The 27,123-nt window shown below is 46.7% G+C and overlaps 1 protein-coding gene across 2 annotated transcripts in view; it reads right to left on the bottom strand.

The window, feature by feature from the left end:
• The window catches only part of ORC5 (origin recognition complex subunit 5), a 714,766-nt gene that overhangs the window by 640,604 nt on the left and 47,039 nt on the right, over positions 1-27,123 (bottom strand). For both annotated transcript variants that reach the window (XM_069628073.1, XM_069628074.1), the window contains exon 2: positions 4,229-4,321. In XM_069628073.1, coding sequence (XP_069484174.1) covers positions 4,229-4,321 — 93 coding nt within the window. The remainder of the gene's footprint in view (positions 1-4,228; positions 4,322-27,123) is intronic.

Below are 27,123 nucleotides of genomic sequence, written 5' to 3' on the forward strand. Positions count from 1 at the left end.
TTGTTGAGAAATAAACAGCACATTTTTCATTACAGATTTGGTCAAATAAATGTATACATTTTATATGAAGAGATGCAATAGAATTTAATTCTGGTACTGAAGAGAGTAGAGTCAGTATCCTAGACCGGTTTAAAGGAGAGACTGCACTCCTCCTCGAAAATAGAAACGAAAATTATAAGTTGCAGTGAACCTGGTATATTTCTGAGGCATGCATCTCCAGTGTTCTTCAAATTTGGCTCCATATGTCGAGGAGCTGGGACAGACACCCTGCCCTTGGATAGAATTCTTTCCTGATCTCGAATGACTGAAGATTTTTTAACATATCCAGCATTCCTAGCAGGTAAGTGTAACGCTCACCTGATTCCCGCAGAGGCGCCGGTCTTGACTGGGTGAATGCTGTATCTTCAAAGGTGATGTGTAACACGGTTGGCTCTTTGGGCTGGACCTCTGTGCACTGTATGTCTGACTCGAAGAGTAAGATGTGTGCAGATAGAAAATATGGGATTAATGAACTGGGGTTATTGGGTGCCTCTCTCCTCTTCCCTTCTCTTCTCCTGTAGAACCCCAAAGGTTAACGCCCTCACCTTAGGTAAGTGAACGCCGAGCTCTCCATCTGCCTCGGGGCAGGGTGCCGTAACCAGTTTCTTCACTGGATAAGGGTGCAGGCCTCTTGACCTCAGAGGACTGCTGTCCGTCGTTAACTGCACGAACGGTAAGTTCTGGGCACTTCAAATGTCTTAAAAGTCTTTTGTAATGCTATCTCTTGTTTTGCAGGGTTCCGGCGATGGCGGATGGCGGGCTGATGAGAGTTGAGGATCGAACCCGCGTGAGGAATAGAAGCGCCTGGAAGCACGTAAGTAAGCGCTGGTAGCCTGCTTCACGATGCGCACTAACTGTCCCTTTTATCTTGCAGGTACAAGTTCGGAGCTTTAGAGAAGCTGAAGGGTGCTGGAATACCCACTGGATTCGGCGTGGGAAGGAGTAATGGCACGTGAGTAATAAAGTTGCTCAATGTCTTTAAACACACCTTCTTTTGTCTTTCAGATGCGGGATGCAGCGCCGAAGGCCTCCGGAGCGTGCGAAGAGCTGGTAAGCTTTTGTCTTTCAGATGCCGGAATGCAGTGTGAAGACCTCCGGAGCATGCGAAGAGTAGGTAAGCCTTTGTCTTTCAGATGCCGGAATGCAGCGCAAGGCGTTGGTGACAGCCGATGGACCAGGTAAGAGATGCGCTGCCACTGAAGACCGTAGTGCTAACCTGTTCTTTCTTTGTCTTTACAGGTGCTGCTGAAGACTGGATTCCAGGATGGTAAGCCTTTGTTCCCTTAGGCCCAGGATCAGAAGCAGAAGACACGATGAGCGTTCTGCTGCAGAGAATGCAGAATAACGCAAAGCAAGATTCATCCATCGGGTGTGGTTTAAATAGCCTCCTGTAGTGCTTAGGTGTCTCCTTCCACAGCCACGCTTAGGTAAGAAAAGAGTTCCTGCTTTCCAGAAGAGTTCCAGTGTTCTGAACCTAGGGAGTGGCTCTTGCCCCACCCAACAGGAAAAGTAGTCCCAAACAGAAGAGGATCAGGGGTTCAACTGGCAGGTAAGTAAGCAGCATGGTCTGCTGCAGGTAAGTCCACCCAAGCATTATGAGCCCGGCGCTTCCAGCGCTGGGACTGGGCATCTTTATGAGCCTGGTGCCACTGGCGCCAGGGCAGGGTCCAAAAGGTCCCAATTGGGACTGGCTGGCACTCGGAACCGGGGTTATGGGTCTGCTTCCAAGGGAGTCGGGCAAGTCCTGATCTTTTGGAAGCAGAGATCATGACAGTAAGGCCATGGCGGCAGTTCCAAGAACTAGACCTTGAGGAATTTGTCTAGTTCATAGGATAGAGTCATCTGTCTACATGTGGTAGGATGCGTGGGACCAGATTCCAAAAGCACAGACTGCATCATACCCCCACTTCTCTTTGATTTCCTTCTGTTTACTTGCTGCCAGTCAATGTCCTTCCAGGCAGTCAGCCTGGGATTCTTAATCAGGTTTTTTAAGTTTGAGGGTGCCGTATTTGCAGTCTTGCCCACTATTAACTCTGACATACCTGACTCTGGACTGTTAGCAATTGTGATTGAGATCAGGGGCGTCCCCTTGGTTGTGGTGTTAATTGCTGATCTGTTCTTAGCAACTGGGATCTTTCATAAGAATTTCCTCAACCCTTTATTCTTGTCCCGCATAGACCTCTTATTATTTCTTTTTTTCAGTCTTTTGCGGTGTGCTGAACAGTTGGACGACTGCTCGTTTTGACGAGACACATAAGCTGTGTTCGAATCAATAATCGAGAAAGAAGTATGGGAGTTTCCTGGCATTGCGTCGCCCTCATTCGTCTTTCCGACCTATGTACTTTTGCAGATTCATGTTGGTTGTGTGCTTGCACTATTAGGAATGCAAGAATTTCACTTAAGGTGGCCAAGTTAGCCCTGACCTCATGTGACACTGTCAGACAATCATATAAACAACTGCAGGACAATATTCAGCACAGCCATTGAGCTAATGCTGGAATCAGAGGAGTCTTTACAAGAGGATACTTCCCCTTGAAAGTGAAGAGAGGAGTGGTCCATCCTGACAAAAGCATCCAAACCGTAATCCTAGTCGTGCTCAGTAGAGTCAGGAGTAATACTAGTATCCCGAGTGCTAAATAGGCCGGGCGACATATAGATTTTCGAAGTGTCGATTTCAGTCTCAAGACTGACACAGTGAGATGGAAGAGAAATGCTAAGTCGGTGTTCCATTTCACTGAGCACCGGCCGGGAGAGTTCAAACATTGTCTCCTCCGATGCCACGGCCCTCACCATTGAAAGAGCTGAACTACTGGTCAGGCTGCACCACTTGACTATATGTTTTAGTTTGGCGCAGTGGGGAAAAAGGTAGTGATTTTTCTTTGTTTGTGGGGCTGGGCAGATTTCACCTTTTGGGCCAGGCTGGTTCTGTTTTCCGGAGCCAGCGGGGTAGGGCCCTCACTCCGCAAGTGATACTGCTTGCTTTTCCCCCCTTCATCGGGAAGGAGCCAACCGATAACGAGGGCCTTGCGCGGCGGCCATAGAGTTACACCCCCACTGTGCTGGTATATTAGTTCTCTATGCAACGGTGCGTTTTGCACAGACCACCGGCGCCCGGGTAGAATCTTTAACAGGCAGAGAGCGCACTTTCAGCAGATGAAAACAGGCACACGCTACCCACCTTACTTTCCACTGATCTACCCTGACCAGTGGAGCTACAGGGATCCTCGCTGTCACTGTTGACGTACCGCAGACTGCAACTGCCACTTTTCAACCACTTTGCGGTTCCTGCAGGACTTTGAAGGTGGGTGGGCAGAGTCGCACACACTCTGCTTCTGCTCCACTGTTTACTGCTGCAAGATTCCCCCATTGTGCATCTTATGTGGAAGTTAGATTTGCAGTCCGCTGTCAACTTGCTCCTGGTTCCCCAGCGGTAGCTCCTGCCCACTGGATGATGCCCGACACCCAGGAGCTGGATTTAGCTTCCTGCTCCTTCAATCTGAATTTCAGACCCAGTTCATACCATGCTTGTCTATAGCTCAGACTAAACCTCAATAAACGAATGCACTGTGGGGGAAGATGAGACAAAGGATTGAAAAAAAGTTACCAGAAAGCTAACTTTCAAAAGGGTGCTAGCACAGAGATGAGTGTTGGTGAAGAAACGTTACTGAACCAACCAAATCGAACATTAAGCAATTTGGAGGCATTACTGGTCACAATGAGAATGGGAAATGAATCCACAGGTCAAGCCGAAACACTTGGCACAGGAATGAGAGTACCAAAAGGAACTGTGGTGAAGGGGCCAGCAACATTAGAGGAATGAGCAAAAGCTATTAAGTATTGTGAACTGCCAGAAGAGCTTCTAAAATGTGGCAAGGCGAGCAGTGGAGACATAGCACAAGATTTGATAGGAAATTAGGTAAAAAAATGTTGAAAAAGGGTAAGGGATAAGCAAAGGAAAGGTAGTAGAATACCAAGAGGCTAAGAGGAAAGCGTGATGGAGGGAGACAAGCCAACCCACTTGGAAGGAGGTCCAAATAGCAGAGGAACAAAGATCTGAGTGAAAATAAAGAAACATCAAAGAATATGGGGGGGAAGGGGTTGGTTTTTGTCAAAATTAATACAGTTTGTTGACAAATATGCAATAAAAAGAGAATTACATGTCTGAAGTCGTCCGCAGCCTTTGTTTTACCTTGAGAACCCTGAGTAATGTTTGCATGACATAGGTTTTCCCTGTAGCAGTATGTCCATAGATAAAGATGGATGGGAAGCTGTAATGTGGACGCTGAAAGAGAAAAAGCAATTATGAGCCTGGGTAGAATGTAAATATGTTATAACACAGAAGATCATGTTACAAGCTTCTAAGTAGTGCGCTGAAAAAATATGATACTGGATAGAAGTACAAGGGTGCGAGGTGACAAAAGGATTCTATGCCCAAACGTGTATGCAAACTTGGCTCAGAGTACACACAGTAGATCATGTATTCACCTTTAGTGACCGCCACAGATGCCATAATTATCCAACCACCACAATGTGTTCAATAATACAACAAAAAATGATTTTATTTATGTATTTATTGTTTAATATGTGCATAGCCAACAAAGACTTTACATATGACGCAAACATGTCACCATAAAACAATAGCTATACAAACAGAATGCCATGCGACAAGTCCCTTAAAATTATTAAAATAAATTCCCATTTCATCAAGTGAAAAATTAGATTCATATAATTTCCACATAAGAGGGTTTCCCATATGGCATACATATTCTCAGTATTGCTGGCATTGTCATAGGCTTTCAAATATTTAATTTTCAAGAAATTAAGACTCTCACAGTGGCACCTAGTATGCTCTGCAGGTTCGATTGCCACTCTCCCAGACAATCTACATAATCTCAAGTGTCTAGCACTACCGTATTTAGCACCCAGAATTACCATAGTGTCACACACATTAAATTTAAACAATAAATAGCGCCTAATGGTGTTACAATCTGGAAACACACTTTGATATTTTGGTTTTGACACGTCTTCCTTCCAATACTAACTTCCCGCTATTTGTTGTGGTTGACAGATTAATCATGTCTAGACCTTTGGCATAATTATCGATCAACATTTTCAGTAACCGTTTGGCTTTTGCGTAGGAGTAATGGAGCCAAACTGGGACATGTTGTTCAGCCCATCTACAATATACAGTACACAGCAAATTTACTACACAAAGATGTGATGTTTCTCAATTTTGTTATATACTTTCATCAGTTCTACTATAAAAGTATGATTATTTAGAGAGCTCAATTTAAAAAACAACATTGCCATTTTATAGTCTAAAATGTCCCTGGCATAGCTTAGATTGCACTCTAATAAAAATATATTCACATGGTAAAAATGTTGGCATTCTGAATAAAATCTTTATAATTCTTTCGTCATACTTATTCCTTTCATATTTAAAAAATGTTCCCCAGCTCACAGCAGCATATAATAAACCAGATACAATTTTTTGTGGAATACAACGAGAACATAGCGCTAACTGAAAAACCCCCTTTGGCGTCCGATAAAGTGACTCAGAGAGAAGGCAGTCTTTGTGCATTTCATTTTTATTTTGTACCAATGTTGCTGCCAAGTGGGTTTATGGCCCATTATCACTCCTAGATATTTGTACCATTCTACCACTTCAATCTGTTGATCGTTAACCATTTGAAGTTCGTACAACGGGACTGTTTTCAATTTGCCTAGAAAAGGAATCACTTTGGTTTTTGCAATATTTATTTTCAAACCATTTGTTACTGCAACGCGTTCTAAGGCATTCAATTTAATCTGTAATCTATTAGGCGTGTAGTCTAACAACAGGAGGTCATCAGCATAACCTAGCCAACTCAGCCTTAAATTTGCTATTTTAATGTCATCAGATGGTACGACATGAAGCTCATCAGAAAAGTCGGCTAGGTAAAGGTTAAATAAAGTGTTCGCTAGGGTGCAGCCCTTCTTGACTCCTCGCAATGTTGGAATGGAGTCCGATAGTTTGCCTTCCCTATCTAAACCACTCTAACGGAGGTTTCGGTAAATGTTGAATCATCTTTAGCAGGCCTGGTGGTATTCCCCATTTCTTTAGTTTAAACCATAGCCTTTCACACTATATTGTATCAAATGCTGCTGTAAAATCTATAAATACAACAAACACAGGTAATTTATGACTAGCCCAAGAGTACTCGATAGCAGCAACTAGGTTGATAATATTATGTACAATTGACGATTGTGCCCGAAAGCATGATTGATTTAATGGTAGGATATGCTGATCATCTATCCATGCATTTAATTCAACCAGAAGGATTTTTGCAAAAAAATGTGCAGGGATTTCTAACATGGCAAGCATCCTGTAGTTCTTGGGATCTTTCCATTCCCTTTTTTTTTTTTTTTTTTTTTTTTTTTTAAACGTACTGGGAGAATTAAACTGTCACACCAGGATTTAGGTATTATGCCATGGTTTCCCATCCAGCGAAATAACATGCACAGCGCATGTGCCCAGTTCTCAGGGGACATTGGGAGAAGCGCATTACAAGTACCATCAGGGCAGGTGGCCCTAGAGGTATGTAATTGTTCAAGGATTCTCGTAATACTACCGAAAGTGTAGCTGCCCTCCAAAGTGGCTACAGTAGGTTGAACAATATCTTCATCAACCACCTGTGCACCAAGAGTCTTTTTCACATGCAGGATCCAATCCCATTCTACCATACTATTTATGGGATGGGGTTTCTTCTCGGAATCATTTATAACTGACCATATCCCCTCGCTATTATTATTCCTAGCAAATAAGGCAATAGTGCACCAAATTTGCTCAGCGTTACATGCTTTGTGGTGACGTAACCAAAATCGATACTGTTTTTCCTTCAGCCGTATATGCAGCATCAATCTTATTAGAATTTTCTATGTGTCTAATAGATGATCTTAGCTGTTTATCTTTATGGATTGTGCCATCGAAAAGATAGTTTTCTATGCGATAGATTCCATCTCTCACTGGTACTTACATAATTCCGTTTCTGAATATTCACTTTTTTGATGGTACTCCCCATATCATCAAATCTGGCAATTATTCCATTGTTACACTCATTAGGTACGAGAGCCAACTGTTCTACGAATTGAGGTAATTCTTATTCCGTCACTTCTTTACCTCTTTCGAAGTTACTAGGTTTCCAAATAATGCGATTCCCAGCATTATTAGTGCCTCTATTGCCATTTAGTTGGTGTTTTTCCATTCTCCCTAGTGGTAGACTTCATGAGGTACACAGGTAGATGGTCACTTTCCTCTCTGCATCCCACAGCCATATCCACAACCAAGGAGCTAGCACTTTTATTTACTAGTATACAGTCAATTGTTGATAGGCTGATACCACTTCAATATGTAGCACTGCACTGCGTTCGCAATCACTCATAGGATTTCCATTCAACATCGTCAATTGATGTCCAAGAAACAAATTAGCCCAGGGTTTACCATACGTATTTGAAAAACCATGTTCAATGGGCCCTGAGCTCTGGTATTCTGTTTAACAGAATATACAATCTTGGCATTTAAATCACCTAAAATAATAATAGGAGTATTTGAGTATTTATCTTCTAAGATTCGAGTAACAGTGGCAATATGTACCTTATTAAAGAGACCATTTGGTGGGTTGTATATGTTAACTATTAACAAGGAGGAAGTCGAGGCTGATTAAAACATACAGACACTGCCAACACCATAGACGTGGACCAAATAGCGTTGGAGCCTGTCCCGGGATGCCTAATGGAGGTCAATAAACCCCCCCCCCCCTTTGGGCGGCCTCTTGGCCCATTCGTTGCCAAGCTCTGCATGGTACACCAACCATCCAGGTCACACTGTTAATAGAGCCATGTCTCCTGAAGTGCAACCCTACAGAAGTGATGAAGGTTTGCAAATAGCCCATCATCGCCTGTAGAACGTGAATTCCCCCTCGTATTCCATGAAACCACCACATCAATGTCATTGAGATTTCTTCTCGAAGTGAGGTTTGAAAGCCATCGGTAGCCATTGTCAATAACCTTCAGATGATGGTTCTCCTTTATCTTGGTCTATCATATGTTTACTATGAGTATTGGTTCACACAATGGGTACTTTTCTTGCTGGATGGTTGGCTGTTTTCTAATTTATCAGCCAATTTGATCAAATGATTTCTATCTTGTGAGTGGGTCTTAGGGAGCATAAGAATTTTTATTTTACGCATTGATGTTTCCCTACAGGTATAACCCAATTTGACAAAAAAAATCTACTGTGGATTAAGATATACTCAAGGGTCACTATATCAGCGCACCATACCTTGGTAGTCGCCATCATCAGCGTAACTAGCTGATCTTCTATTTCAAAATCTTTAGAGGACACCACACGAAACGGTACCATAGAAGCTCATAGGTCTAAAATGTGGCGTCTATTTAAGTCCTCTAATTTTTTGTTGGAGTCAATTGACTGAAATTGTAGTGCTCGAGTATAATTCACTGGATCTTTTATGTAGGTCTCTGGTTCCATTATGTTGTCCAGTTCTGATGTTTCTTTGAAACGAGCAGCTTTGGTCGCAGTTTTTATACCGTTGGCATCTAACTTTATGGCATCTGGTGTAACATTTGGACTTATATCTGCACACTTTGTCTTTTCATCTTTAAATATATTTTGAATATCTATCAATACAGCACCTTATGTGCCTCTGTCTTTATTTGTTTTCTTTTTACTTTTATTCTTTGTTTTTGTCACTCCCTAGCTTAGGCGTGGAAACATTTAACTTATGGGTAGCAAGATCAGAGCCAGTGTCTAATAAAGATACTCCTTTAGTTGGGCCTTTTAGTGGCGGTCGCTCGAGATGAGCATGTATAGCCACTGTATGTTCACCCACATAGTTAGGCTCTTTGGAGAGAGCAATGGGTTTTCCCACTAGAGTCTTAGTGGGTATATCTAAGGATTGAGGAGTCTTTGTTTTATTCTCTATATTAGAAGCTAAAGTTTCCTGGACAATGCATCCATTGCCGATACATTGTACAGGCCTAATACCATACATAGCCGATAGGGACCATTTTTTCTTCTTCATCCTAGCACATTTATTCTGGTTAGATTTTTTGTTGCTGCTAGTATTTTTGCTATCAACATTTTTTTCATTACCACTATTATTGCTGACGTTTTCAGTGATAGTACATCTATCCATTATATCTACAGAGGAGGTCACTTTTACAAGGGAGAGCAGATTTCCTATAGTAGGTGTTATACTAGCATGGAACATTCCTTGTTCGGTATTTGTCCATGTATCAGAGTATCTTTCTTCCCCCGTTTAGTCAATGGGTGGCAGCAGCATCGGACGTCGGGAATTCAAGATGGTGGAATGGATTCCCGTTATTCACACAGTCCCATTCTACCTTCGTCCTTCCCATTTCCTGCCTCTCTAATAAGGGGTTCCAACTACACTTGCTAAACACCTGCCTAATCCCTCCGTAAAGCCTATGCTCTAAAAATGCGTTTTGGATCCAGCCTGAAAGTCAACCCACCCTTTTGCATAAAGACCTTCCTGGGTGGGGCTAAAGTCATCTGTTATCAGCACTGGTAATATGGGTATTACCATTTCTGATATTACCACAACTAACTCCACTGGTGATGCGTTGCTATATGTTTAGGTGCACTTACCCCTAACGTGTAGGGTGCGAGTGCAATGCCAACAGGTGCGACAGACCTTTGGAAATAGCAATGTAGTTTCACCATTAAGCATTACTGATTATAATAAAACCTCATTGTTGCCAGGGTGGATCAGCATCTAGATGACTTTCCTAAATATGCCATTGTTGACCAGTAGACTTGGTACATCTCAACGATGTTTCTCAATCAAGAAACAAGACTCACTTTTAAGTGGATACATAAAAGACAGATACTGCACATCTTGTTGCAGGTGTGTGTATATAGATGGCAACCAGTTAAAACACATTTTAAACAAATGTCTTGAACTTTTCGCAAATACAGCAGACGGATGGCACTGGATTATAAAGCAAATCCAAAATATTGTGCCACCACAAATCTTTAAAGCAGAATCAGGTTAGTAATGCAATAAGTTCAGATGGCAAGAGGTGAGGTGGGGCTTAACAGGACTCGGCTAAAATATTTAGGGACTAATATGTCAAGGGTATACTGGAGCACAACTCCTCAAGCATGCCATGCAACCATTTTGGAACTAATTTTAGTACTTTCTCAAAGTACTAGGAGCTGCCCTCTTGGGTTATACACCAAGTCTTGGAAGCATTACAAGTGGGTCCTTTTCCTGGCAAGATGTTTGCCTGATCTTTCTGTACCGATCCCTCTCCCCAACACACACCCCACAGGCCTCTGGGTCCATCCTTATCTGTGGCTAAAGCCACATAACTGGACAACCCATTTGCATACCAGACCTGAGGGGAGAGCTTCGAAATGAAGCTGGGAAAGTTTGCTGCGTTACCCACACACAGCCCTGCCACCCCCTCCCAAACAATTCACAGACACAGTCTGTTGATTGACCAGGCAAGGGACAGTTACTCAAATCTAACTTAGCCGACCCCTGCAAACTTATCTATTCATCTATACAGTTTAATTTTATTCCTACAGGTTCCCCACTGTACTTTCACTCAGTGCTAAGACCTAGCTCCTGGGTATCTTGCTGCCAGGTGTTCTCTCACAGAAACATTACCCCGCAGTACGGTATTCAACATTATAGTTTTGTTTCCGGGAAGGGGAGCGAAGGGGAGCAGAGGGGAGCAGAGGGGAGGGGTGGAACGCCACTGTACTTTTGCCCCTAGGGGGCCCAGTGATTGATACTGCTCCAGGATACAAGACTTTTTGTGTCGCTCCCAGCTGTTCCCCGCTGTGACTTTATTCCAAAATATTCCACTTCTAGAGGTTTGTCACTATAATTCACTTTCAGGTGTTCACCCCCCCCCCCGAATGCTCCCACCTGTAACTTTAAACCTGTGCATTTGAAACTGCATGCCCCTGGTTCCATGGTACCTGCCCCGCAATAAGGTCCACGGTCTCACTCCTTACTTTCATATTTGCTGCTCTCCACTTGATCCATCGGTTTCTGGCCGGTGTCGTTGCCTAAAGCTCACCATTTGCTCCTATATGATAGGTTATTTATAACGCGCTTAATACCCAGACGTTTCTAAGCGTGGACCCAGGGATTGAACCTGTAGTGCTCTGTGTCGTCTTGCCTCTAAGGTGAGCATGTTGCCCCTGAGCTATCCTCCAGAGACAACCGATTGTTTGCAGCATTTGCTCACTACCCTTTTTGTAGGAGTGAACCACCCCCACACCCCCTTTATTTTCAGAACTTCTCCACAAACCAATTAAGGCTGCTTTACCAGAATCCAGAAAGCCAAACGACAAAGACATGGAACCCAAGCAGCAGAAAACCTCAAAATGTCACAGTACTCGTTTGAGACATCAACCAATTAAATCGAGTCGAAACCCAAGTTGTAACACCAACGATACACCCGAAACACCTCTTGCCTCTTAGATCTCAAGATAACCAACAGATGCTGGTCTCCCTCCAGAAAAACAAACCTCCATCACAGGCAACCACTCCGAAATTGAAAAAAAAGAATAACCATGGAATTAGGCAATCGTGACCACCAACAAGTACCTAGAAAGTCCAGGGGCACCACCAAGGGATGGCCACGGCCACCCTTCTAAACCTGCTGCCCTCCCCTACCGGCCCATTGAACTAAGTGTGTTTGGTTTGCCACCTCAAGATTTCCAGTGTGGCCACCCCTATAAAACATGTCTGGGGGACGCCACTGAGAAAGCCTAGAGCACCCATCACTCAATTCAGCACAGATCAACAACGCTTAGCACAAAAAATGCCCTACTTCCAACATCCACTGAAGCCAAGGAGGCAACCTCAATAAGCTCCTCCTCAGCCTCTCCGAAGAATACTGTGTGCACCAGAAAACAGGGCATCCTCACCCCAGCCAACAAACAGACCACAAAAAAAAAAAACACACGAGAGTGAAAGCAGAAATTAAACCACAGAATCCTTTACCTTATCAACAGCCACTAAATTTTTGAAACACTCTAAACATAAGTAAATTTCATGGTCATCATCAGGATAAACGTATCCATCCAAGTATAAAAGTATAAAACGGTCAACACAATTAGTATACAATGAATGCACAATTGTCACCCAAACTTGCTAAACTTAAAACCATCTTTGACTCAGCTAACTAATCCATGATTTTCCAATAGACTCTTATTCAAAGCAGAACGCAAGAAAGAATACAGTGTCCAAGCCACCAAAAGAGTACCAATGCATAGTAAAAACAACAAAGCAGGACCTACATTGTGTGAAGGACAGATTTTGAAATAAAGGAGTATAGTGTTACATCCTATTCATCATAAGGCCTTATATAAGCAAAAGCTACTCAGCTATTATACGCAAGGCCATCTCCTTGGATTAAAAGAGGTGCAACCACATGTGTACACAAATACTCCTTCAACGTTAAAAGATCCCCTGCAGACAGCACCCCACTTTCCAAATAGCTCTTCTTACTCTGTACCACACACATCAACACCCAGTTTGAACCTATTCTATTGCAGAGAGCACCACCATTTTATAATCTGACAGGAAAATGTGAAACCTTCCAATAAAATCCCTTTCAGGCAAATCTTGACACCCTGCACCTCAGGCTATTATTAAGAGGACTCCCCTCCCCCTCCACGCACAGAAATGTCCACCCGGGGGATGGGGATGAGAAGAAGCGTATGTAACACAAATATCACCACAGTTTAATTCGAAGTACTTCGACCCTGGGGCAATCACCTCCTTCCGTACACCATATTCAGTTCAGCTGAAACACTAGCAAAAAGTATCAAGACTACTAAAAAATTGATCAAACTCTGGGAGAGCACAGTGTATATGCATCTCACCAAAACATGGTTCCAAACCCATTCCTCTTCTGCAAGCCAGCTGAACAGACCACAACGTTCCATGTAGATATCGCAAACACTTGACCTGGCCCCAAAAATACCTTTAAAATGCTCCCAAAACAAGCACATTGCTAGGTGGTTCACCAATAATCTTAACTCTCTAAATAAAAACGGTTCAAACAAACAGGAGGAAACACAATTTACTAACACACAAAAGGGTGTACCATCAACAAGTTTGGATCTAAACCGCAGAAACAAATAAATAAATAAAATACTAAAATAAATAAAAGGGAAGGAAAAAAAACACCACACACAGCTCATTACAGACATCAATATAGTTCATGCAACACTGCCAAAAGGGATCAAAGGATTTATTTAAAAAACCTGCATTAATTCACAGTCCCAACTACAATGCGACTACATTTCAGCGCAATTCAGCGACAGTTCCAAAACCAAAAAGAGAAAGTTCCAAATACAGTACTCAACCCAGCAAAACCACAATACAAGCACTAGGTAGGTCGCCCACCCCAACCATCCTACTAGAATTCATAAGAGCAGGCGACACCAGTAACCCAGCAGAATTACCTAAAGTCCCCAGGACTTCCTAACGTTGTAGCTTAACAGCCCAGACTTTCCCACTATTACAATTGCTTCTCTATTTGACAATAGAACCAGGTGACTTAGCGCAAGCCGCCAAAGACGTGACAAGAGGGAAGGGGAACTAAGGATATGACAGGGCTGAGACTGGCCCTTGAGGGGGAATAGATACAGGAGGCTGACCACTGGAAGTGAGGGGGGAGGCGGGAGGCGACAAGAGAGTTGAGAAACGACAAGAGGTCTCATGGGGTTTGCTACCGGGAAAATAAAGGGGGTGGGGAGGGGTAATGTTGGGCTGGTTTATAATCGGCTTGTTTATGAAAAATGCAAATGAAAAATGTTTTTTTTAAAAACAAAGAAAACCACAAATAAGCGGGTGACCTAATATTCTAGATGTATTTGCCACCAGTTTTGAGGCACCAAAAAAGGACACTCTTACTGCACTGGAGCAGGCTTTAGACCGGCACCCATTTGCTGGAAATGTCCTAGGAAAACTGGACCATTAACTTTAGGACCACATGGAAACCAAAAAACTCTGGGAAGTCACAACACGGATGGAGACCTTTGAGGGGGGACAAAATCTACATCGTCTTCCATTTTGGAAACACACTGACCCAGCATTGCCAAAGCACGTATCCGCCTGGACATTATGCAGAATTCAACACAATCGGCTACAAAATCTCGCTAAAATTGCTTTGAGGCAACCGCACAATGCTGTATCACAACGTTAGCCTACTTAAGGTCACACCCCCACAAAAATCATCTGTGAAATTCCCCAGGAAGTCAGATTATCATCACTCTAACATGTACAGGACACCCCCCATGTTAATGCTTTTATACTGCACCAAATCACCATTAAATCAGCATTTCAGTTTTCACATAGGGTGCAATATGGTGCCCTCACCGCCAGTACCCACACTTTTCTCTAGGGAAGTAAAACATGAGCAGGCAGAAAGATAGAGGATGGGAACGAGGCAACAGATACTACAAAAAAGGAGCAGGGATGCAGGTGGAATCAATGTTTATTAGTCACATGGGTGCATGTCCGTCCTGTTGGGTGAATCAAGTTTCTAAAATGCAGAGTGAAGGTTAAGGTTTCAGGTGTGATGTGGAACATGTATAGAAAGCAGAAAGTTAGTGTACAATATATTGAATGGACGTATGCATACGGGGCTAAAGAGTGTGCCCGGGCAATCCTAATGATTTGGTGGCTTAATCGTCCAGGAATCAAAGTAAATTGTACCATGGGCGAGTCCTCGAATATTAATTGCGGCTCTGAGAAGATAGATGGCAGCGAGCGTCCTAGTCAAGAGTGGACTGTGCAGAGAGGTTAACTTTTGTTGGATACAGGGTATGTGTTGGTGTTTTGCTTTTCTCGTGTGTGGATTACCTTTGACACCACTTACCTTACCATGCCTACCGAAAGGTTCTTAGACTCAGAGAGGCAAGGACTCGCACACAAACAACCAATAATAGTAATATAATCGGCTCTTTACAGGCCCTTAATTTCATACTTTTCTGATAGAAAATGCATATCCACACTATGAATGTATACAGTTAGAATATATATTTGAATATATGTTAAAAAGAATAGAAAAACACGCCACTGTTAGTATCAATGAGGAAGAGCGCTTCATCTCGGCTACCACGACACTACCCAGTCCTGAGGCAGGTAGGCAGAGAACACACACACTAACTGGGTCTGGAGCGGAGTGCCCTCCCTCTAAGCAAGATTTCTTCAACCAGGGTTTCCAATCTGAATCTACTACCTGGATGCCCTCTCTCTTATGGGGAGACATGTCCCCACCTCTCTTCAGTTGCTAACCGTCCCCGGCCGAAACACAGACAAGCCTGGGGGCACAGAGTGGAAAAATCCAGTTAATGGTGGAAAAACTCAGATCGCCTCTTCCGCGTTCGTTACCAGCACTCTTTATCACTGCACCGGCATAGCTTCAACTCCCTTCTCAACGCGTCCTTGGTCACACAATGCACGGACTATCCTCTATAGTGTGAATCTCAGCTTGCAAATATAAACATTACAAACATGGCAGAACTCGTATCTGCTAACTAAATTATAAGGAGCACAGACCTCCATTATGTGCGTGAGAATGAATGTCCAACATTTCTCCTACACTACTTCAAATATTTACTTCTTGCTTTTATTTCATCTGCATCTTCAAGGCATCAAAGTGGCAATGTACATGGTTAAGGTTAGCTGTAAGCGCTGTGAAAAACCCAAGGGTTCCCCCCCACCTACTCCTCAGGATCCTCTATTCAGGTGGCCAGGGGAACACTTGTGCATAAAAATGGATGATGCGCTAGAGGCCACTGGTCAGGGTTGCACATACTCACCAACCTCAGGCGCACTCCGGACCAAACTTCGGCAGAGGCGTCTACTTTGGTTGCAGGTTCCAATGTGGCAATTGTGCGGCTCTGCGGCTTTCAGCGGGCGAGTTACAGCGATTATTCCGTGGCAGGAAAGTGGCGATTTCTCTGCTCCGAATGAGGAGATTACCCCAGGTTCACTGCAGCAGGATTCAGGGCACAGAGGGACACCGCAGCAAGGCACCTGCAAACTTATTCACAACGGCTGGGCGACACGGTGACCGCGTGCATTCGGGTTCAGGCGCCCTCTTTATTCCAGACCTGGGAAAGCCAAGTGTACGAAATTCGGGGGGAAGAGTGCCATGAACACAGAGCTGACGATCTACCAAGTGTCAAGTGTCAACTCAAAACAGCGGCGGTTTCAGAGCAAAAGGTCCTGCGCAAGCTGGTCAGTTCGATGGTTGGCCCAGGAACACTTCTGAAGATGCCCGCTTGCAGGTTAAGATGAAGGTGCCGTGAATAGTTGTTCCCACTATTCAAATGGGTCGAAGCGCATTTGCAGACCTAGTTCGATCAGATGCAGAGGTGTCCTGCGGGACAACAGCAGGCTCAGGGTGCCAAACCTTGCAGCTGGTCAAGAGCGGTTCCTCGACTCATCTTCTTAGTTTCAGGATTCTTGGATCCTATCCTAGGTGCAGTGAGAACTCAATAGATCGACCTGGTATGGGTGTTTGGAGCCTTCACAATCTCCTTTGCCCCAAAACAAAGAGGACCCAATGTAAGATCTGCACCAATCACGGCCCACGGTGGTCCCAGTAATTCCCAGCACACCAGACTCTCTGGCACCCAGGATGTGTATTTGAACTAGACAATTCAGCCCACATCCTTGACTTAATGGCCTGTGGTCAAGCTCGATTCCTGCCCCTTCCCTCCACTTCAGTTGAGGCTGTGGGAAGTGGACATGGAATCAGAAATCCTGTTGTATAATACACACCCCAGGAGGTGACCTAGCGCTTGGGACAGCCTTCCTGAGTGTTTGTGCTCATTAGCATAATTTAACAAATACAGCCAGGAAATGTGTGAAGTTCTTTTGCACTCAGACACCATTCTGAAGCATTACTCAGAAATATGCAATTGACAATGTGGATAGTCGGTTCATAAATGTTTAATATCACATCTATCTTCTACAAGCTCTAATTTGCATTGCACAAGCTATAACAAAAGCCATTATAAAATAGCACATTACCACACATGAAAAGGACTACCATATGAGCAAGAATAGCATGGTTACATTAAAAAGAACAAGTGATCATTTTCGTTTAGCAGCTTGAGTGACCTGGGATTTATACTATGTTCAGCTATGCTAGGCTTTGGGTTGGTGTAACATACCAGACACCTTTAGTCTCAAAATGCACACAGCAACGATTTCACATTGAACTCATGCTTTCGGACAAGATGTGCTGCACACGACCTGGCCACGGCTTTCTGTCTGGGTCTGGAGGGACATGCTTATCCCTCTCTCGCCTCTGCTCTGGGATCTATGCCCAATCTCTTCCCAGCCCCTGAGATCTCAGTCGCTGATTGCTGTTCAACCCCTTTCCCCCCTTAATCCAGATTGCCTTTTATGTGTAAGCCGGGACTAACATATAACATGTGTGCGTCATTTCCACTACCTGGAAGTGGAAGGTATAATGCTTATGAGAGTTTGTTGTTTTATTATTTATAATGTGCGCCAGACCAAAGGGTATCAGGGCACAGAAGAAGACAGGAATATTTTCATCTTAGTTACAGTGCTGTACAAGAGAATACAATAAGGATAAAGGCAGAGGTAAGTACAAAGGTAAGATAGAGGTAGACAGATTCAGCATAATATATACAGGTGGAGAGAGAAGTGATTATATACAAAGTGAGGTTTGGGGTGTCGTGGAGCCAAAGGGAGATGTCCTGTTTAATGGTCATTCTCTTTAAGCCATTTGATGATGATGTGTCTGAAGAGTGGGTAAGTTTGGTTATCCCTTAAGGCAGGGGGTACAGAGTTCCACAGCTAAGCAGCTTTTACTGGGAAGCTGCACCCTCCAGATCAGGAGAGTTTGAACCTAGGTACTGTCAGGAAATTGGTGTTAGCCATTAGAAGTTTGTCTCTTGAATTTTACTATGAGCTAAAGAGGGGCAGCAGCATTGTTGAGACACTTCCGAGTGAGTGAGGCCGTTTTTATCAGAATTGTATCGTTGGTGGAGAGCCTGTTCATTCTCCTTGCTTCAGAAATGTGGACTTTTTTTTAGCAAGACCCAGTGCCACTCTGAGGGCGTTAATCTGTAGAATCTGGATTTTATTAGTGATGTATTTATTAGCCCCCAGATAAAGGGCATTACAATAGTCCACTTTCAACAGAATAAGGGCTCAGGCCAGTGTCATGCAGCTATGCGTGGAGAGGAATGGATTGGCAGCTCTGATTAGCTTACAAGTGTAGGCAGTGGCGGAGGCCATGGAGTTGACCTGTTTAGTGAAGGAGAGGGTGGCGTCTAGGGAGAGGCCAAGCGTTTTGACTTCTTTAGCAACTGTGATGGTATTGCCATCAATGTTGAAGCTGGTGTGTTTGTGTCCAAGTTTATTGAGATTAGGGGTGGTGCCTAAGATGATGAGCTCTGTTTTATCACCATTCAGGCATAGACCATGAGTGGCCACCCATGCCGGATAAGGAGGTAAATCCTATTCACCAAGGCCAAATCCTTATTGTAATCTCTCGTCAACGGTAAAAGGATCTGGGTATCATCTGCATAGTTAGTGTAGGTGATACCTAGGTCATCCAGATCGTCAAAAAGGGGCTGAGTGAGTATGTTATACAGCGTGGGTGAAACACATGAGCTCTGTGGCACCCCGCAGGTGATGGGTATGGGGTCAGCGGATGCTGAAGGAGAAAAGACACGCATGGACCTGTTATTCAGGAATGATTGTATCCAGCCTATTGCCTCGTGAGAAATGTACAGACAAGTCCAAGTGGTTGCAGAGGACTATGTAACACTGCTGACAGGTCAAGTAAGAGCAGCAGGGCAGTCTTACCGTTGTCCTTAATGGCGTCGATATGGGCTTTAAAGGTCTATCAGTGCAGTCTCTGTTCAGTGTTGGGGCCTGAAGCAAAGACTGACGGACTCCCAAGAGGTTGTTTTTATTCTAAATATTTCTGAATTTGGAGGTATGCTACCCTGTCTAAGATTTTAATGAGGAAGGGAACTGTGGTGATCGTTCTGTAATTTGTGGATACAGTGGGGGTCGAGAGTTTGTTTAAGGAGTGGGAGTACCCACGACTTCTTGGGGTTGCTGGGGATAGTGCCTGTGGAGAACGATGCATTAATTAGCTTTGATATGAAGGGAGATAGGTCTCTGGCAGCATCTTTGATAATTTGTGCCGGGCATGGGTCTCCTTGGCAATTGGAGGGTTTAAGGGCGAGGATAACTTTTTCAACCTCTAGGATAGACACTTTGGTGAAGCTGAAGCGGTGCGTCTGTTTGTGTGTGGGTAGGCTAAGCTGTTGGATGGTGCTGTGGATGTTGTCTTTTTTTTTTTGCGATCTTGTCCTGGAGGGTTGTTATTTCGTTAGATGGAGCCTTTTGAATGCCAGTAAACCAGTTTTTATCCTTCGTACAGGTGTCGGGCACAGCGAGGGGAGATTTGAGTTTTTTGAGTATGGTGAATAAATTATTTTGTGCTCGAGTTGGCTTGCGAGATTCTCTTGTTGTAAGAGCCTTGTTTAGCACAAAGTATTCCCTTTTTGTATTTGGAGGAAACGTTACCAAGGTTAGATTGGTTGTTGTCTGACAGAAGTTTTTTCCAAAAAGCTTCACTTTTTCTTTTTTCAAGTTTCAGCGATTTGAGGTATGGAGAAAACGAAGTGTTAAGATGCTTTTTAGGTTTGAACTTTGAGTTTTAGTGGGCCGATGGAGTCTAGGGCTAAGGCCATTATTTTGTTGTATTCCTCGACTAGGATGGAAGGCTCGGTGGACTCCGGTAAGGAATTGAGAGTTGGTAGCATTAGGGGTACGAGTTTCTCAGCCGTAATGTTTCTCTTATTCCTGGTGAGAATAGGGGGAGCCAATGGGTTGTTATTGGAGAATAGAGTAAGATTCTACTCAGAAAGCTAGGAGATGGTGGTCGGTCCACTGTAGTTATAGTCTGCCACCCAATCAAGAATTCTCCCTTTGTTATGGGTGGGAAGAGTAACTCGTTGACTGAATCCTAGTTCAGAGAGAGTGCCGGCGATTAGTTCTGCTTGATGATCTTTGGGGTCTTTAAACCCCAGGTTGAAATCCACTATCAGGAGAAAGTGTTTTTTAGATTGTCTGAGAGGGTGGTTGCAAGGTCCTCCTCAAATGACCCAGTGGGGCCAGAGGCTCTGTATAATAAGTAGATGGTGAGAGTTTTGGATCCGGAAATTGGTAGATTGGCAATCAGATTCACAGGATTTGACATCAGGTGAGGGGGCTAGTCTCATGGCTAGATTGTTTTTGGCTTTGCTTGTACCCACGACATTTCTATGTGCAAACTTAACGGATAGGTGTTGTCTGGTGTCCACTGGTTGTTTCCAATATAGTAACTGAGCTTAAGTTCAATGAATGGGTAAAGCGTGTCACTGGCTTGCACACAACTTCAAACTCCATTATATTAACTGGGCTTCTGAATGGGTAACGCATGTCACTAGTTTCCACACACTCTTAACTGTGCATGTTTATGTTGGTGCTTTCTGTCCTTTGACTGCTTATCAGATCTAAATGGTGTAAAAAGCTGCTCCTGACCTTGCTATGTGCCGTTTAAGACAGGAAGCTGCCATTTGTGGTTAGGTTCCTCTGCTGGAGGGGGAAGCTACCATTTCCTGATCATCGCCCTTTGCTAAAGCCAAGAAGCAAGTGTATACGTGTGTTCTTTGGTACATCCACATGCGTTATTTCAACTACACTCACCATATCAATTCTACAAATGCACACATGACAGCATTTCTTACTTGCTGGGAATAAATACCTAGCCAGTGGCTAGTGGAGTGTGCAAAATCCAAGCCCTGACCATAACAGTCTGTGCAGGGTGTGCCATGTTTGTCCTGTATGTCAGTGACCCACATATCCTCTTCATCTAGCTTGTCGAGACATGCAGGTAATTTTCCAGTTTTATTCAGGTAATTTTTCGGGTTTTATTCTTGTGTTCATTAACTCTCCCTATGCTTAGACAGCTCAGCTAGCGTGCCATCAATCAGTGATAATATTCTTAACTTCCCTTGGGCTCTAGTTAATTTCATATATAGTCATCTGACGAGCACGCAAGCACGAGAAGTCCAACTTCAGAAGTTAAATGGTTGGGCGCTACTGAGCAGCAAGAGAAAGGGCAGCTTGAGTACGAGCTCCGTCCCTGGAAAAATCCTGACCAATATAATATCCTTTTGCATACCTGTTCCTGGAACATAAAACCTACACAGAAGTTCCGTTCTGCCCCGCTGAGCAGAAGGGAAGAAACAAACTGCTTAGGGAGCGGGCAGTGCTTGTGCGTGCGCTGGCCCCGACTGACGCCTCCACCAGAGTGAGAGATCTTGTCAATCGGGTGTGGTGCCGTAGCGGCCTGAGTGGGGAAGGGACGGCATGACTATACAGACTGCACTAAGCCACTCTCTAGGCGCAGTGCCGTTGCTGGGAGAAGCAACGTGGCACTGGAGGACCGCTGCAATGGTAAGGGCTGCGGCCGCTTGGAATTGCATCAGCAGCTCAGCATGCGGAGACCGGCAGCAGGAGGCTGCTCGCAGCTACAGGCGAACCGGAGTGGGGCAAAAGTGGTGGCGGTGCTCCCGTTCAAAATGGAGCCCCTGAACCCTTGCGACACACTCAACACCATCGGCTTGACTCCCCCTCGGCCCCCTCGGATCTAGCATCGGCTCCTTTCAGAGGTATTAATAATAAACAGAGCTGGCAGCACATCTGGGACCTGTTGGGACTGCATAGCAGAGAATCCTGCCAGCGGTGTAACACAGTGCAGCCCAATCCCACTAGAGGTAGCGAGAGAGAGCACTACACCTGCATATTATAGGGGGAGGCGACTGGGCCCGCCCGCTGCCCTGCGCTGACCAAGAAGATCGCTAAGTGGAGGAACTGCCATACTGGAGGAGCTGGATGAGCACCCATGGCAAACCGAAATACCACGTATCCTGGTAAAATAGCCCAAGGGATGAAATACTAGCCCCCCTTCACCGCTGGGCCATGGCCAGAACCCTAGTGCTATAAATCCAAAGGGATGCCCCCGACTGATCAGAAGACCGCAATGGCGTAGGGTATCATACAGGGCGCCAATATGGGGCAAGTTCTGATGGCAACAACGACGGAGGTAGTCTGGCCGTGACTGCAAAACACCGAGTGCATTACTTTACCGAAAGCAGGGGCGCGGCTGGTGAATATTACTGGGACTGTGCAGCAACCTAAAACCTGTTGTGTGGTACTAGTGACATAATATAGGCAACCGAGAGACCATGCTAGCTAAACTACGACCAGCTACACCTACCGCCTGGGCGGGGAGGCGGGGGGGAGAGGACGCTGAGTGAACCGAAACATCCTACTGGGAGAACCTAATCCTGTGGAAGAAACTGACACAAAGAGACGGTCAGTACTCGCTCGGACGGAATAGTGGTTATAGGAAAGACAGGTGGAGCAATATGACCAAAGGAGCCGGGAAGAAAATGTACTCATTTACCAGTAATTGTGCTCCAGGCTCCAGACTGTTAACGCCAACAGGCAGGGTCCTCCAGCACCACGAATAGTGAGACTTGAGATTACAAAATACTAACAGCTATGCAAAGCGGATTCATGGCTGTGAACGTCAAATTGGATGACATTGTAGCCACCACTGGGTCTTTAAAATCCAAACTTGAAAAAGAGACAGGGCTTATTAACTAGGCAGAGCTCAGAAAAAGCATAGTCGATGACACAATGAGCCAGCACGACCGTGATATCACACTACTAAAAGCCGAACTCAAGACCCAAGGGAAATGCAATGATCTTGAATCACGATCAAGAAGGAACAATGTACGTATTTTCAGAGTGCCAGAGGCCGCTTGCAGGGGACGCATGGAACCCTTCATAGAATATCTGCTGAAAACTGTTTGGTGAAAGTCATTTTTTCTACACATTTTTGGGTTTGAGCGGGCACACCCCACGTTGGCCCAGATTCCCAGACCTGGAGCCCCACCACGTACCATTATTGCAAGATTGCTCAATTATAGAGACAGAGACCATTATCCTAAAGTTATCAAGAGAAAGTGGGACGCTTCGTTACAAAGCCAACAACATTCATATCTATCCAGACTTTGCGGGCGGGGTACAAGCTCATGATCCGGTCAAGAGACTGAGAACCAGACATGACCCATACGCTCTTATGTTCCCTGCAAAACTATGCATTCAACATGGGGGAAGGGCACACCGACAACCCTGCTGACGCCAGGTCTTACATTGAAGCGTCGATCCCGCTCCCCTTACAAGAATGTGGGAGAGAACCTGATCTGGAACCAGGAAACTAGCCAGACAGAATGGCATGGAGGCTTGAGCAAGCAATGTTATTCTGGCAAAGCTAATTTCTATAGCATATACAGGCACATAAAAACGTTGTGATGTAGCAGGGAACGCGGTTGCAGGGCCGGACTACTGTTGGGCTGCTCGAGGCACACCTCAGGCTATTTCCATGGTTACACAGGGACATCATCAAGTTGGGGTAGATCGTGGGGGGCGTGGCCAGCATGCAAGATCAGAGGACGCGAGCCTTGAGAGCTCCTCCAACCACCGGCAATATCCTGTTCGAACGAGCACGGCTGTCAGGATCGGACCAGGGGCAGAGACCCCTACACCTGTGTGGCCGCACGGCACGGATCTTTTCCCTGTCGAGATCCGCTGAGGCTCCGTGTGCATTGGGCACACCCGACCATAGATCATGGAGGGGCAGCCCACGGGCGGGAAGAGCGCCCCTGCCGGAGGCTTTAGTGCTCGAGTGGGACCTGCGCCCAAGCACTGGACAACACCTTCACTGCGCAAGCCTACCCGCTACCAACGCCGCAGGCTCAACGGACCGCATACACCCCTGCCAGCGACTCCGGAGTTCGGGTGAGATCTACACTCAGAATATCGGGTAACATCTTTGTGGCGGATTCTCCCCCTTTTTCTGCTGCCCGTGCCGCCCACGGGGTGGACCCTGTGCACCCCCTCAGTGTCCCCTCTGTCACAGGCAGCATTGAAGAAGGGTGGTGCGGATGGAGGGACTGCCACCGGGAATGTGGAGCTCTGGGGGAGCCATCACCACCACACCATTGCAACGGTTGCCCCCCAGCTCTCTCCGGACCGTGGAGAGTGGCAGCTGTCGGCTGCCAAACACGCCTGAGGCGAGCTGAACCACTGGTGGTGAAAGACCACAACGGAGATTGGGACCGGAGGAGTTACTGCCCGGGCGTAACGGTGGGTAGAGGACCAATTACTACCAACACGGTGCGGCCCTCAAAACACACCTCTGCTGCAACCCCCTACCGCTCTCTGCTGAAGTGATATTCTGCCAGCCTCCTGGTGTTCACACCATTACTGCCTGCACTCCTTGCCCCACACGTGGTGCACATCTGGACATCTGGAAATAACAATGGCGATGTGTTTGTTTAGACTGTAGACATCTTCCTGAACCACCGTGCTCTGCGCACCACTCTGGTGGTGGGGGGGGGTGGAGACTCGCTGGAGAGATCCCTGGTCGGCGGAACCGGGACCGACGGACCCTGTGCCTGGAAACTCCCCATTTGGCCACACGACCCCTCTCCCTCTCCCTATCCCAGCTTGGGCAATCAAGGGACAGCTCCACGAGCACCGAGGTCAACCATTGCCTTCAGGGTCTTTTACGCCACCGATGCGTACAGCAGCCTCCCGGGCCAGCCCTCACCCCCCCTGGTCTCACAACCTGAGATATTGAGCATACACCTGCTGAAACTGCTCTGTGCCCCCCGGGATAAGAAAACACAGGCCGCAGCAATGCACTCAACCTGTACACACAGGCATATCCTACGCCCATGATAACTCTGCCCATCTGCCCGGGTACAAATTGAGCCAAGGCAAAACCTGACAACGAGGTGGAATAATCAAGTGGGGACGCCAACACACTTGGTGCATACATCACCATCATGGGCAAAGAAAGCCAAGACCTCCACGCAGAGCACGATGGACCAATTTGCCACAACCACCGCTACCGCCAGAGACCGCTCACCAGACACAGACTTGCAACCGACCCCCTTCTCTGCACCCAAAACCTTGACGCTTAAGGACGTCATGGCAGCCATCGCCAACTCCCGCTCCTCAATGGAAAAGAAAATAGATGGCATCTCGGCCGAGGTGTCCTTCTACTGGCACAATCTCCAAAAGTTAACCTCTAGGACAGGAGAGGTGGAACGCCGGGTGTCGGGGTGGAAGACGACCTTGGTGGGGTACGCCAACAATTGACACAGGCAATGGCCCGCCTTAAAACACTGGAGACACTAGTGGAAGAGAGCGAAGGCAGATGGTGTCGCAATAACATCCATATTCTGGGCCTTCCGGAGAACAAAGAGGGTCCCAGTATGGAACTCTTTCTGGAACAATGGCTAGCAGACCTCTTCGGCCCCTAAATCTCTCTCAATGTTTTTTACGATCGAAAGGGCACACCGTATACCAGCAACCCGACCGATTCCTGGGGCACCCCCTAGAACAGTCATTGCCAAACTCCTCAATTACCGAGACAGGAGGTGGCGCTGTGGAGCAGCCCAAGGTGGCTGCTTAGTTCTCCAGCTCTGTGTTGCTGCGGCTGAAATCCACCATCAACTGCGGTTCCTTTTGCCCTTATAGCATAATCTTTGCAAGGAGCTGCTCTCACGTCCCTCCTGACTGCTTCGCTGCAGTCCCGGCCTGAATCGGCCCCGGGAAGCCACCAAACAAGACTTTTGGCCTGGCTGATTGTTGGCGCGCTGGGCCTTAGCGGGCGCCCGGCTCCCGCCTCCTCCCTCCATCGGCGGCGGGCGGCGACCGCGGTGCGCAGTGTCTGTGTACCCGCCCCCCCCGGGGGCTCCCACTCCACGGCTGCATCTGCCTACCTGAAGCCGGTCCCTGCCATCGGATGCGGCGGCTCCCCTGGAGTACGCCGGTGTGCGGGGGGCCGCCGCGGGGACCTGCACTGGAGCGCGCCCCCGTTTCTCCCCCCGCAATCAGCACCGGAGCGCTCATCTCTGCACGGCGGCTGGGCTGGAGCCTGGCTGCCTCGGAAACACACGGCCCATGTTCCTGGGGTGAGGGCAGGCCGCGGGGGCCCGAGTCGGAGCACGCCCCCCACTTCTCCCCCTGCAATCAGCACCGGAGCGCTCATCTCAGCACGGCAGCTGGGCTGGAGCCTGCCTGCCTCAAAAACACGTGGCCCATGTTCCTGGGCTGAGGGGAGGCCGCCGCAGGGGCCCGCGCTGGAGCGCGTCCCCACCTCTCCCCCTGCAATCAGTGCCGGAGCGCTCATCTCGGCACAGCGGGAGGCGGCTGGGCTGGAGCCTGGCTGCCCTGAATCACGCTGCCTATGTTCCTGGGCTGAGGGGAGGCCGCCACAGGGGCCTTCGCTGGAGCGCGCCCCCACCTCTCCCCCTGCAATCAGTGCTGGAGCGCTCCTCTCGGCGCAGCGGGAGGCGGCTGCCCTGAATCACGCTGCCCACGTTCCTTGGCTGAGGACTTTTGACACTGAGGTGAGGAGCAGGGGGATGGGGGGACCCGGGCTGCGGCGCTCGTGGTGCACCGGCCTGGCCCCCCCATCTCCTTGTCTAGCTGCTCTTGGAAGGCCTGACCCTCTCACTCTACCCTGAAGTGGGACGCCACAACTGAACTGCCTGCCCCTGTGAGGGCCTTGGGGGTCACTGGACACAGATTGCTGCACCACTTCCCACTACTTGAAATCCGGACTGCACTGGGTTCCCCCACCTTATGCGGGCGACCCGTCGCTGTGGCATCTTTGGACTAGTGGGGTATTGGCCCTGCATCTCCCCCCCCCCACTCCACCGGGGGCACCTGGCAAACTGAATCTGCTCAGTACTCTCTGACCTAACTGGAAGTGAACCTCTATACAACAACTGCTTGAGTTCTTCCTCAGGAAACCACTCGCTCCTTGGGGCGGGCTGCCTCCTCCTACTGGCTCCTGCATGGTCCCATGCTTCCTCCTTTGGCTGCAGCCTGCCCT

This window comes from Ambystoma mexicanum, chromosome 12 (assembly GCF_040938575.1).
Source record: "Ambystoma mexicanum isolate Mex_15411 chromosome 12, UKY_AmexF1_1, whole genome shotgun sequence".
Classification (NCBI taxonomy): Eukaryota; Metazoa; Chordata; class Amphibia; order Caudata; family Ambystomatidae; genus Ambystoma; species Ambystoma mexicanum.